This window comes from Egretta garzetta, unplaced genomic scaffold (genome assembly GCF_000687185.1).
Source record: "Egretta garzetta isolate BGI_Z169 unplaced genomic scaffold, ASM68718v1 scaffold278, whole genome shotgun sequence".
Taxonomy (NCBI): Eukaryota; Metazoa; Chordata; class Aves; order Pelecaniformes; family Ardeidae; genus Egretta; species Egretta garzetta.
The window spans coordinates 1,907,117-1,921,228 of NW_009260608.1; the positions used below are offsets into that span (position 1 = coordinate 1,907,117).

The following is a 14,112-nucleotide window of genomic DNA, read 5'->3' on the forward strand; positions in this document are numbered from 1 at the left end:
TAAAATGGAAAAATAAAAAGGGTGTTCTAAGTGTTTGCAAAAGTAAGTTGAGTAGATTTTTGGCACACAGTGTTCAGAAAGTGAATATCTTTATTGCGAATTGTCTTATTTGCTCTTATTGTATAGGTACTGGTGGATGCTCCTTGTTCAAATGACAGAAGTTGGCTATTTTCTTCTGATATTCAGCAAGCTACACTTAGGCTAATACAAAGGAAGGAGTTATCGTCTCTACAATTCCAACTGCTAAGGTGAGAAGTGCAAAGGAAAGCTATTAAAGGGGCTTTTCATAATTAATAAAGATGACATGGAGGCAAGATTTGTCATGTTTGATAACCAGAACCAGGTTTCACCATGCGAAAAGAATGTGAAGAATGTGTTGCAATGCTGTTCAGAATAAACAGTTGATGTAGGTTAATGTAAATATGGAAATTTATATTGGGTAATACAAGCAGTGAGGCCTAGGTCCTCTATTACCATGCTGCTGTACAAGTCCTCTTACCTCGCTTATTCACATACATGGCCATTTTCAGATGACTCAGAACAGTCTGGTACCATATCAAAATATTTTTGCTGGACAGAGTTAAGATGGTTTCATATATATTTCTCAGATGAAGCAAAAACATGCATATGACTCTTAATAATGTTGTTCTTAGCTGTGAAAGTAGTCTATAAAACTGCAAAGCTGGGCATTCTTCCCCAAACTCCTTTTGTTCTTTCACAGAATTATCCCTTACGGTTCCTTATTACAGTCTGTTTTGATAACTGAGCTGTAAGTCAGGACTGGTTACCAAACATCACTTAGGTCATTAGTTAATGCTGCTCTAAAATTTGCTTTTGGGACTGTTTATATGAAGAGAGTGAGTCCACTATTGCACATGCTTACATGCTGCTTGAATTTACTACCCATTTGACTACTTGTAGCACAGAAAGACTACTGATCGTAATTGATATGGTTAAAAAAAAATAAAGGAATGTGGGGTTTGGTGGGGGAGAGAGGTTTGTTTGTTTTATTTTTCAAGAACATCAACCCAGTAATCCAAATCAAGGTTGTCCTGTATTATGCTTTTTAATGATACCAGCCATAGGCTAGCATTTCTGAAGCATTTCAAACTCTACAGTTTTGCTCTTTGGGGAAAAAAAATAGGACTTCCCAATAATACCTTCTAGACTTGAGTGGTTTTTGCAGAGTAACAGTCACGCCTGAAGTCCATCTGTCAAAGCAAATTGAGGGAAAAATAACATATTATAAAAAAGAAAAAGAAAGTTTTTATGGAAAGTTTCCATTGCAGCGGTTCAAGATAGTTTTGCATGACTTCCAGTTGAAAAAGGCCTAGCAGAAGCCTATGATTTATAACAGAAATATGAGTATCTTATTGCAGTAATGCATCATGTCACCCATTTCCTTTGAAGAAATCAATCACATTTAAAACACTGACCCGTTTCAGTTTTCTCTTTTCAATAGTTGACATATAAAATCCAATTTGTGAACCTCTACCAAAAGAAAGCATATATCATGCAGAGAAATTTTGAGAATTTGCATAAAACGCTCCAGATTGTAATCCTGAAGTGGAGAACTCATGACAGCAGGTACCCTGTTTTTTAAAAAAGGAGACATTCCTGCCAGCCCAAATCATATTTAATTGAATTATTCCTAAATCAAGGAGAGAACTTTGCTTCTGTTGAAAGTATACCTTACTATAGCAGCAGCAATAAGAATTAGATATGTAAATACAAAATACTTTAGATACGTAAATTAAAGTAAAAGGATGGTAATTTAAATTTCATTGCTCAGCATAGGTCTGAGTATTTCTGTAGATTGACCAATCTATTGCTATGTGCACTGGAATTTTTTTTTTGTCTTGATTTTTAAAGATTTTGGAGCATATGAAATGAATGGTTGGGTTCAAGAGTTAGAGATTACAAGTGTTATCGGGTAAAATATTTGACATATACTTAGTAAATGGTATAGCTGTCCATTGTATTTTTATTGTTCCTTTTATCTGATCACTTTAGAATTAATTTCCAAGACTAAAGACATCTCGGGTCCCGTGTGAAAGGGAAAAAGGAAATGATAAACTGAGACCAGGAAAGGCTAAACGATTCATGCAAGCGCATTAGAAGTCGGGCGAAACTAAAGTTGTGGAATGCTACCCTATTCAAGTCTTTGGTTTATGACTAAGGTGCATAATTATTAATAAAAAATTGAGTTTGAATCCTGTCTCTGATACTTCCAGTAATATTCAGGAAGGCTGAACCTACGTTAATCCAGCTGTACTGTATCTTACCTGAGTCAGCTCATGCAGAGCTACTTCTGGCTTAGCTGTTCAGGTTCCCTGGCGCTTTATGCTCGTGGGCTTTTCTCACCTTGGTTCCTGTGTCTGTAAAAGAAAAACAAATGTAAAGCTGGATCCCAGCAAATTTGTCGAGAGTAGTGTTAAGAAATATTGTGTGAATCAAAGATGAAGCTTAAAGTATAAGGACCAAGCATTATTTCAGTTTAGCGGTAGTATTAAGTATAAGGATAACACACAAACGAGAAGAATGAAACGCAAAGGGGAGTTCCATTTTCACTTCTGTCAAGTGACACTCAGCCCAAAATTTGAGATTCCTTTCTTAATTAGGGAAATGCTTCCCTTCTAATCTTGTAATCTGTTCTTCTGGGTTTTGGTCGTCTTGCACGACATCAGAGAGGAAGTGAAGGAAGGAAGAGCATGTTTTGCAATACAGCATAGTTTATTAAGTACATAGAGGCTTCAGAGAATGAAGATCTGGAAGAAGTGTTGAAACTGATGCAATGATCTTCCTATTCCAGTCTGAATAAAATCTGAAATGTAAATAAGTGGCGTAAATGCTGAATAGCAAATTTTATAAGCAGCGAGGGCGCCACTGAAGGAAATTGAGATTGTAATGATTTTTAATAGCAAAACCAAAGCATCCCTGCTGAGTGCTATAATCCAAGAACATACTGCAAATCTTGTTATTATTTGGAGTGTTCATGCAGAAAACAAATTGCAAAGTAAGGAAGGAATGTTCATTTCCTGACACTGAATGCTAACACAAAATGCAGTGGTTCCCGTAAGTGAATTTACCAATATTATCGGTTCTCGGATAGAAATTAAATTTTGGGTTAAGCTCAAGTGCGTAATAACTTAATGGTGAAACTGTTACAGATGCTGTAATTATTCCTAGACCAGCTACTGCAGCTGAAAGAAACTGTGTTAGGTTTCAGGTGAAAATAAATCCAACTGGATACAATTTAGAAAGCGCAGCGAAGGCATTCAGACTACTGTAACTCTTCTATACACAACACCTCTCAGTGATTAAACAGCTCTGATTGGTGTTAATAGAGTTCTGGTCCACAGGAGCTCAGCCTAACTTTAAAAGATACACATTGGCTGAGTTTCTTTTTTACCTTTCTTTATCCCTAGCAGTTAGCGACAAGGGAGGTTGTTTTGAATACCTAAATGCCTAAGACCTGCACACACAGAGTTAAGAGATTTGGGGGGATTCGGGGTGCATGAGAAGTTTGAAGTGTGCTTTGGATTACTGGTGGCAAAATAAGCCATACAAAATGCTCATTTTCCTAGTTGATCTCTTTTGAGTTGTATGTATTCTCATTTTTCAGAACTCAGGATGAAGCATTAAACTTGGCTTGAGAAATCCAGAAAACCCTTTATTCTTCCTAGTTAATGAAGTGTTTCAATCCCTGTTTTGCTTATAAGCATGACTTTTACAGAACTCTGTCTGGTTCTGTAACATACGTATCTCCTTTACAAGCTCTGTGCAAGTTGAGCACAACAGTGCGATAAAATGAATGTTTCCCTCTATACAAAGAACTTTTTTGCTTTGGATATCAACCATAACTTGGTATTTGAAATTGCTGATCTTTTTCAAGAAAAGGTCACCAGAAGTTTTTGAAGGTTAGTTTTTTTTTTTTTTTTCTTATTGAATAGTTTGAGATGTAGGAGGGTTGTGCACGTGCTTTTACTTGGAAGGAAAAATTAAAAAACTCAACCCGCATATTCTGAACCTATTTTTCTGACTTAAAGGGTCCTTAAACCATTAGTTAATGTCATAATGTAAGTAACTTGGTGTTGTGCAAGTGGCTTTATAAAGCTTTTAATCTCTGTTTGTTTTGCTGCTTCAGTCCCGGAGCCAGAGACTTCTGATCACGCAGCCACTTTATGTGGTGGTTTACCAATCTGCACGCAAGGAAAGTGAGATGAGGTTGACATTTTCCCTTGAGTCATCAGGTAGAACTGGCATCCTAAGTCTCTGAAGGCTGATCTACATGCCACAGGACCTGCTTTATTTTCTGCAGTCCAGACCTTTGACTATCTATTTTAGTTAGAATAAATGTTAAAATTTTGGTGAAAACATAGGATGCAAATATAACAAACTTGAAGTTACAAGGTGCTCTGTTTTCTCTGGTATGTGAAAATTAGAGACGTGGTTTCATAGAAAGTCGTAGATTTATTTGTTGAAAAAGAGTCTTTTTCACACAGTTTGTAGTAAATACTGTGATTTACTGGAAAAATCCTGATAATCCTCCTCCGTCATTCGGTGTCACCTCTGTGTTTATACTGAAATGTCGTTTTTCCACATGTAACTAGAAGAGGAATTGTGTGCTCTTAATCATGGAGGTTTGTTGTAGTTGTAGACTGAAGGCAAAAAATAGAGTTTTGTAAATATACCATCATATATTTAGCATATGGTACCACTGTACCATTTCTGCTTTGATTAAGACAAAGGCCTTTATAGCACATGGGCACGCGATGATGAAGTAAAAAGAAAGATACTCAGAATTAGCTAGTCGTCCCGTCCAGGCAAAGCAATTCAGTTTTGTTTGTGATTTGCTACTGATGAAAAAAATCTCAGCCTTTAATGTTCATTGCAAAGGCAAGGAGAGCCAGTGACTTGAGCTTTTAAAAAATTTACCACTGTAGAAGTTGCTCGAGTTTTAGCATCGGGCATGATAAGGATGGCAAGGCTGAATGTCATGGGGGAAGGAGAAGCATGAGGGAGTCCCTTAAGGAATACAGCAGCCATCTTGTGCCACAGATTTCCGTGTCAGAGTACGTTGGGCTCCTGTGCAGGAGCTCCCTCGGGGACATTTTGGAGTGGCCTGAGAGAATTCTGAACTGTGGTGCCAGAGGGGGAGAGCTGAGCTTGGGGGGAGGGAGTGAAGTGGGTGCCATTTTCTGTGGAGAAGGGAAAGAAGACATATAAAAAAGTTGGGAAAATCACACTGAGGGTTGCTGCACTTTCCCTGGATTTTTTCCTCTTGCTCCTCTGTAGGTGACCATTTAATCTACTCATAACTGTCTAGTCAATTAGCCCCACTGGGAATTTGTTAGAATTGCAGCTGTTGGACCAACAAGTCTTCTGCAGGTTGTGTGGATGATTCCTCCTTTCAGCTTTCCCAAGATGGAAAATGGTTAATAGTTTATATAGGCTGCCGGCCCCAGGCTCCAGACTGGGCATGCGGTTCAGGGTGTCGTGCTGTGCAAACAGCGTTCCCTCTCTGTGCATCCTTGCCCCTCCAGATGGCTAGATAGCTGCTGACTGGACAGGGAGCCTTTAATTTTTGTTCTAATTTCTTACACTTAAACGTGGCATGTTTGTGCTGTGCCGTTCCCCAAAACACTGTTGGTGATATTGCTGGAGGTATGGGTCATTGTACTGAGTTTTTTAAGTCTTGCGGCTGGTCTGAATTTCTTCACAAAGAGCAAGTGCTGTGGCCATTGTTGCGGCTCCATGTTGTCTTCCATCAGACATGTTAAAATAAATAGCTTCTGATTTTAAGTGCTACCTGGTTCCTTAAGCCTTTGGCAGTGAACCTTGAGTAAGTTGCAGATCAAGTCCCTTATGATACATTGCAAAACAAAGTTTATTGAATTAATAAGTAACAGCACAAATAAACTACCCAGCAGCCAGGCAGTTGTTTTGGGATCACAAATTTAAATTCAGACACAAATTTTGCTTTAATTCCACCTTCAGTCCTATGTATGCATGTGTTTTGTAAGCCATAACGAAAAACACTAAAGCTGTGCGGCAGAGTATGTAGGCAGCCTTCAAAGGGTTTTTTTTTTCTCCCTTCTCTAGCTGAGAAGGTTCTGCTTGGGCTATTTATGTTCTTCTTGTACATAGTAAGTTTAATTTGGGAAGAGGGATGGCCTTGGAGAGTGTATAAGGTAAGAAGGTCATTGTGGGATGACTAAAATGATGGAAGGATTGAAGGTTTGTCACAGCAGGAAAAGCAGGCTACCTCTGGCCGATGGAGGCTAGCCAGCAAGAAACAGCCTTGCTGTTGGTGATACTGAGCGTGCGGAAACCCAGCACGTGAGCGTGCAAGGCAGCTGCGACGCTGAGCGTGGAAGCGAAATTCTTGAGCGTTGCATTGGCGCTTGCGGCTTTTAAATCTGAGAACGGCAAATAAACCAATCTGTTACCATTACAGGGGCACTGCAGTTGTGGTATTGTGAGGGATATCTCAGCCCTGTGTTAACAGGGTGAGTATTTCAGAAGTCACCATGCATCAGAGGAGAAGGCTCAGTAGTGTTAAACTGAAGGTTCGTTCTTTGCTTTAGAAGCATTTACAGTGGTTTGCTATAGCAATGTTATTTATCAGAATTTTCGTGACAAATTTTGGCTGGAGCAGAACAGGGTGGAATTTTGGGGTTTGTGGTGTTTGGTTGTCAGGGGTTTTGGTGGCTGTGTCTTCTTTTATTTACAGTTCAATCTAATGCTGAAAAAAAGCAGCTCATTTTGGGTTTCTCCTGTTGCTACAGTGTTGAGCTGCAGTGTCTCTCCACGGTAGCAAAGGTTACTTAGAGAGGAGCAGAGGGCTTGGCTTATGGAGAGAATACTTGAACTAGTGTTTCTGTCTCCTGTGCACCTCTGTCGCTGCCTATCATTAAGTATTAAAAAAATTAGTATCTTGACACAGGAGGAATTTCCTTATCATTTTGATTTGGTTTGGGGTCGGAGGGGGGGAAGGAAAAGCAAAACCTTTAACATGCAGGCCGTATTACCATGATGTATCTGGACTTTTGTAAGCGGAAGAAGGAAACGTGTGCTATCTTTAGTCAATGAAAAGAATATGATCAAGGATAAAAGCAAATGCATCTTGAGATGCTTTGTTTCTTGAATAGCTTATAAAAGGGTTGGCAGTTTTTATTCTGATCAGACCTTATCTTGCATATTGAGCAGAAATACATCCCAGTTGCCAAAAGATGGCACTGTTGAAGTGTTGTATTATTTTAAAATTGCCCTAAAATGTATGTAATCTTTTTACTTTAATACTGAAAATGGTTGAATGGTTAACATAATTAATGCTGACCCTTCCAATGGCATGGAACATAAACCCAAGCACAGGAGGAGTAGGCTGGACATGCAGGTACTACATATAATATGAAATGTGTATTTATTGTCTGCCTATTTTTAAAAGGATGTTTGAGACACCAGGACTTTTAGAATGAACAAAATGTCAGCCTATCATGTTTAATTTTCTGTAAGTGTGAAAAATCCTCTTTTTGGGTTCTGGCTAACCGTGTTTTAGTTGCATGTAAGGGTTTTTTGGTTTTAGAGTTGTCGTATGGCTCTAAGTGGTCTTTTTTCCCTGAGATATTAAATAATAGTACTGCTTTGTTTTCCCTAATATATTGTTAGCGTCTTCTCCATTGTTAGATTTAAAGTAAATCTTGAGAAATTAACTAAATAAAACAGCTTTAAAATAATACATTTATTTTAAAAAATCTTATCCAGTACTCCTTTAATACAAGGTGTTTGGATAGCTCACTGTAATGTATCTTCTGTACCTCTGACTTCCATAGTACAGAACGTGACATTGAACCTGTATCCAAAGACACCCTGCAAAAATATAAAGTACTGCTAATACTTTTTTGGCGTTTTTTTGTAAAACCTCATTTAAAAATGAGGAGGGGAGTGATCTGCATGTGTTAAATTGCTTTAGAGTATTTCTTGAATGGCATGGACATCAACCACCCTTTTGTTTGGATTACAGACGTGTCTTGCGCTTATGTGCTGGAAGGTTTTAAGTGTGGATTCGGTGGCTATAAAGTGATAATGTCAGTAGTTTTAAAGCAAGGATGAGGAAGCATCAGGCAAGTTTCTACAGAATGGAATGCCAGTGAATCTCACTCTATCCTGCAGTTTTCCAGCTATTGTGAATCCAAGCTATTGATGATTTGAAACTATTTGATATCACTAAAGTCTCCTAAATTGTGCCATGCTGATATGTACTGAAGTTGTATTGAGAACCCCAGAGAAGAGCTGACTTTTTTCTTTAGTTTAGCAAGTATGTCGTCTTGTAGCAATCGTGCAATTGTACTTGCAGTTCTGTAATGTAGTTACTTCTTTTGCAAACTGTTTTATATCGTCACCTGGAAGAACTAACCTTGGAGATCTTGTATACAGGCCTTACATGGTAAATAGGGCATGTTAATGGATCGTTGTGCATTTCACAATTTTAGTCTTTTCTGCTATGCCTTGACTATCTCACAGCGCTGAAACAATAACCCCACACTTCTGCAGTGGTGCGGTATGATCACATAAAAGCTGGAGTTACGCTTGTCAGCTTCTGACAGTGGTGCTGCTTCTTTAGGGTCTTGATTGCAAGTACTAAGGGGTTGTCACATTACTAAACCAAAAATGATTGTGAGGAAAGGTGAACTAGTCATGAGGCTCCAGGAAGAGTTTCCTGTGCTTTTAATGTGTATTCTTATGTTGCTCCATATGAAGCTTGACACTTCACAGTAGTAGTGCCTGTAACATGTGAAATTCATTATGGTAAATGTATATACCTGAATTTAAAATTAGAAAATTAGTTACAATTAGATCTATATTTAAACTGAAAGTTTTAGTTCTTTAATCAACATGAAGGTCATCTGTACCACTAGGAGAAAAATAACTGCAGATTAATTACCTTTAAATAATGTATTTTATTTTTAAACAATGTATTATAATAAGAGGAAGGTGAAAAAATATTTTAGGGTCTTCTGCCCTAGCATCCTTTTTAATCATTCTAGATTTTGGAGCCCATTTTTGGAAGTTATGAAATACCTTCTAACAGGAACCAAATTCTTTCAGGTAAGAGTCGAGCTTTAGGTGAGAATTTGGGGGATAATCAAGATGCCTAATGTCAGAGGAATCTTACATTCTGGAGTCATAGTATCAGTGGTGGGTTCCACCAGATGTCTGTAAGTTAGGCTCCAGCTCTGACCTATCCGTTGGATAAGCTTGTTTCCCTCCATTGATTATAGAGGAAGACAAGTTTCTTAAATTTATTTGAACAAATTCTCTTATGAATGAATTCTCTGTCATGCTGATAATGAGGGGACCAAACTCCATGATTCTGCTTAGCCCAGCGCAGTATGACCCTGTGACTTTGAGCCCAGCACTTCTTCACTTTGAATTTTGCAGCTCAGTGCAGGTTTATCAAAAGCCAAGCACGGTTTAATCGGGGATGGCGTTCGGTTGACTTTGAACACAGCCACTGCAACAACTGTTGCTGAACTTGACAAGATGGATAGATACATTGATTAACCTTGCAGCGTAAAGTAATCCTCCTTAGATATTTTAATTCATGACTTAGGTTCAGAATAAAGATAACTGCACTGAGCAGCCTGACCTTTTTGGGTCATGGGCTAGGGAAGATTCCCAAGCTAAGGAGGCTTAGAGTTAGGGGGTTTTTGATGTGAGCTTTTCAGGATTTTGTTCAGAAGCCTGTGCTGCTCTTTCCTCTGAATCACTGCCCCAGTGACTCAGTTACAGGAGCACGGTGCCTTTGATAGTGTTGTCTTGAATGGTTGTGGCTTTATATATGGTAAGAAAAGGACGCTTAGCAACTGTCCAGGGTTTTAACCCTGTAACCTGTAGCTTATCTACTTTCTTGGTACTTAACCTTTACCTTTTACCTTTTCCGCATTTACATGCTAAAAATACTTTCTCACTTGTTTAAATGTTCATGTAGTATCCATTTTATAGGTAGGAAAGCAGTGGCTGTTACCTGCTTCTATGAGTAAAGTTAGCAGGTAGGCTGACAGTACACATTGATTGTCACACAAAAAACACTTTCACATTTCCAAGCTAACTAGCTGCCTTCTCGTGGCTTGGCAAAAGGTGTAGCTGGAGGGGCAAATTCTACGAAAATGAGCAAAGTAGGTGGTTTCTAATAGTACTGCAAATATCAGCTCAATTTTAAGAGCCCATTTAGACTTCAGCCCTGTTCTCTTTGAGTTCCAATGTGAAGGGTAGAAAGCAAGCAACTAATATGTGGGGAAAAAAATGTTTTTATCTTTTATAGACCTGGTATGAGGCCAAGAAGACAGCGGATCAGCGTGCGGTTCTCCTGCTGGCTTGTTGTTCATGAGCAGGGAAGGTTGCACATTCCTGTTCTCCTTCACCATAGTTCCCTTCCATCCATCTGGGCGCACTGTGGTTGCTCAGACAGGCCAGAGAGCAGCAGCATCAGCCCTGCCCTTTCAAATGCCCAGCTGCAGCAGGACAGCTGCAAACAAGGAAGGTAGCTGGAGAGACAGTGGAGATAGCTTAGGGCCTCAGGTCCAGTACTGGTGCTTTTGTAGCCTGCTAAGGAGTGTATATGTATGTTGGGACGGAGAGAGGGCTAGAAGGAAGAATATCTGGAGCTGGGCAATTCAGATGCATGCTGGTAACTGCAGAATTTTAGCGAATAAGATCTGGAAGGGACGTTAGGGTGTTACCTGATTGTTTTACTGTCTCAAGGTGGCGTTGTAGGTGTTGTCCCTATCTAAAAACATTCTTAAATATTTTTGCAGGCTCCCAAAAGCTACTCAGACATCTGAGATAAGCTTGCTGTTTTGTGATAGCTTTAGCTAATTTTGGAAGTATCCTAGAATGAGTCCATTAGGCCCAGTTAAATTGAAAATATTCAGACTACCTAAGTACTCTCTAACCTGTTCTTTACCTATAACAGGCTGAACTTGAACTGCTCACTCACTTAGGCTAAATGTGCTAGCCATCTGCTCACTCCCCATGTTTTTACTGAAGCCTGATACAACAAAGGCATTAAACGCTGATTTTTTTTCCTTGAGCATCATCGGTTGAGAGCACTCTGTTCTTTTACTCCAATTAAAATTGGAGTAAAAGTAAATTTTACTCCAGTAAAATATGTACTTGGCTTGCCGATTAACAAAACCAAGACTCATAAAAGAGATAAGCAAGATAGTGTATGCTCCCCAGAGAAAGAGATTGGGTATAATACGCAGGAGTTTTCACCTGGGAAGGTGAACAGAGTTGCATGATCTGTGTCTGAAACAGTCATTTGTCCTGGTGTTTCCTTATTATTTCAGACAGGACTTTCAGAGTAGCTTTGATCTGTGATCTGCTTTGAGCCTGCTTGTGATGAGGCTTTTCTTTATTGATTTGTTTCCTGAAAAGGCCCAGTCCTGTTAAAAGGACTTGTCTTTTTCCCCTTGTATTTTCTTCTTTCCTTTCTCAACTGTTTTTGTTCAGCTGTCACCCTTAGCAAGTCCTCAGCTTGTCCCTGGGGGAATTGCTGTTTCAATGGCATTGTGTTTGTTTATCAGGGCTTGGAATCGGGCTCACTTCATTTGGGGGCTGCTCACCTCATCTGGATTGAGGATGTGGGGGTTTTCTTGGATTTTTTTCTTCTTTTCATTTTTCCCTGTAGATTTTTTGGGGATGGGAGGTTTCAATGCTGTATTGTCAGTGATATCTACCAATCTAAGATTATTCAGTGTCTTTCCATACAGCGTGACTGTGTGTGTCGTTGTGCTCCACCGAGTCCATGCTTCCAGTATCAGTCCTGCCCTTGTGCACCTGCTAAATTCCCAGTGACACACTGGCAGTCCCCCGAGCACCTGCCTTGTTGTCTCTCTGATATTTGCAAGCTGAGTAACATTCTCTTTTTTTTTTTTGCATTCTCTTTTTTTTTTTTTTTTAAACAAAAGAAGTTTTGTTTCAGGAACAATTGTATTTTAATGTGCTATTTGCTGCAGCCCAGTTGTATCTGTTTTTCAGAAGCAGTGAGGTGATCAGGTTGAATGCTAGCTTACAACTTGGTCTTTGAGCCATCATGTTCTTGAAGGCTCTAAAGTGTATGATTAAAAGGGATGACCTTAAGAGAGAGCATTCTAAATAGCAAATGAAATTTTAGTGTAGCTTCCTCTTTCTGGTGGCACCAGATTTGAAGAATGCTCTTCCGTGGTGCAAGACTTGGGTTTTTTCTCCTTACTCTTTTAATTTGCAATAGATGAATACAGATTGCATATCTCATTTCTGTACTCTCATAGATTATATTTTCTGTCTGAAAAAGGACCTTGCAGGTCTGCTTCAATGGAAAGTAAAAAGTCTGTTTTAAACTCACTTTCAGCGGGGAAGTGAAAAAAACTTCTGTCCATCCACCAGGAGCCTTTGTTTAGTCAAAATTTGTCAACAGGTTGATATAAGTGAAGGGCACGTAAACGGACAACGTGGTCCGATAAGTCATATTTCTTTAGGAAATCAGCTTGAAAAGTAGTAGGTCAGTGAAACCCCCGAGTTCTCTTACCTGCTAATAAGTTGCAGAATTTGCAGAAATGTTTGTAGAATTACAGGCCAGTAATTAGTTCAGGCTATTACTGCAACTGTACGTTCTGATATTTGTTCACACAAGCAGCTAGCTAAGTATCTAACTAGCACTTTTGATGTTGTGTAACCCATTTTGTATGCAGAGTCACCGCTTGTTCACAATTGTGCTGCGCATTTAATTGTTTGACGTATATTCTGCAACTCTGAATGGATGCTGCTTTCTGCTTGTCACTGTTGTATAAAAAAATGCTTTCAGATAATTGAGAATACATTAAGAAATGAGAAAGCAAAAGTGTGTTGCAGGTAGTTTCCTGAACTGTCAATTCTATAGTGTTAAGACGTTTTCATAATGTTATCTTTCTCGTATTTATTTATACCTATTTATAACCCTAGTTTTGTAAGTCTTTACATGTTCCTCCACCCCCAGCATGTCACTTACATAGATTTTTTTTTTTTTTTTTTTTTCGTTATTCACAGATCTGCTATTAAAGCACTGCGTCCTGGTGGATCGTTGGTCTATTCTACGTGCACTCTCTCCAAGGCAGAAAACAGCGATGTAATAAATCTCATTCTAAACACCTGCAGTAATGTTGTGCCTGTAGACATAAGTGAAATGGCCAAAGCTGTTTCTCAGGAATTTGCTTTTCTCAGTGGTACGCAACAGCATGAACTTCTGGTTCTCCCGGAGAAAGGGAGAGCATGGGGTCCAATGTATGTAGCTAAATTAAAGAAAATGTAGTCCATCTGATGCCTGTTAGTTTTTTTTATAAGGGATGTTTGATAAATTAATATTTATTTCTAATATAGTATGTGTATATGAACATGTCCAAGGCAACTGAATTTAGGGAATTGCAGTTTTGTATCAGCTGCTGCCTAATAAAAAGGAAGCTAGACACTTAACTTAGTTTAGCTTAAAATACAGAATGTGTCTTCTAATGTGGACTTATGAAGTCAAGGGAGCTTTGTGTTATTTTAAAGTTGATGCTCTTAAGTGGAATTATATCCTGGAATAGAGGCCTGTGTGGTGGTTTTTTGCATTTCTTTTTTTTTGTTGTTGTTGTTTTGCTTTTTTTAAATTACTAATTTAGTTTTAATACAGTGTATTTTAAAATAAATGGTCTGAGTGGTACCTGCTTCTGAAGTCAAGGAAATCCTGTGTTCTCTCTCAAACGCGTCTAGAAATCCATTCTCCCATAAGAGCTGATTTGTATGCAAAGTCTGTCATCTTAAGCTCTGACTATTCCAACCACTGGCAAAGCAGGTTTCATATTTGCTAAGTTGTTTACTGGTGAAAAACTGTCTTTTGTTTACAGTCGCAAAGGTCAGCAGCTATATTGGCACCAGCTTTTTCATTTTTTATGTTTTCATATTTTTGAGCTTAGAAAAATACAAATTGAAAGAGTACATTATGTTGAAGTGTCTTTAAAGTAGTAGATTTAGATGTGTTTAGCTTTGGTACTCGTTTTGTGGCATAATGCAGTACATCCAGCAGTCTCTAGAGCACATATTTGAAACAGA

General features: G+C 38.7%; 1 protein-coding gene across 1 annotated transcript in view; it reads left to right on the forward strand.

Annotated features, from left to right (window-relative positions):
* The window catches only part of NSUN3 (NOP2/Sun RNA methyltransferase 3), a 19,857-nt gene extending 6,232 nt beyond the window's left edge, over positions 1-13,625 (forward strand). Inside the window, exons 5-6 of the mRNA XM_035900375.1 lie at positions 127-248; positions 13,072-13,625. Of these exons, the coding sequence (XP_035756268.1) occupies positions 127-248; positions 13,072-13,333 (384 nt within the window). The 3' untranslated portion in view covers positions 13,334-13,625. The remainder of the gene's footprint in view (positions 1-126; positions 249-13,071) is intronic.
* Positions 13,626-14,112: the final 487 nt, after the last annotated feature.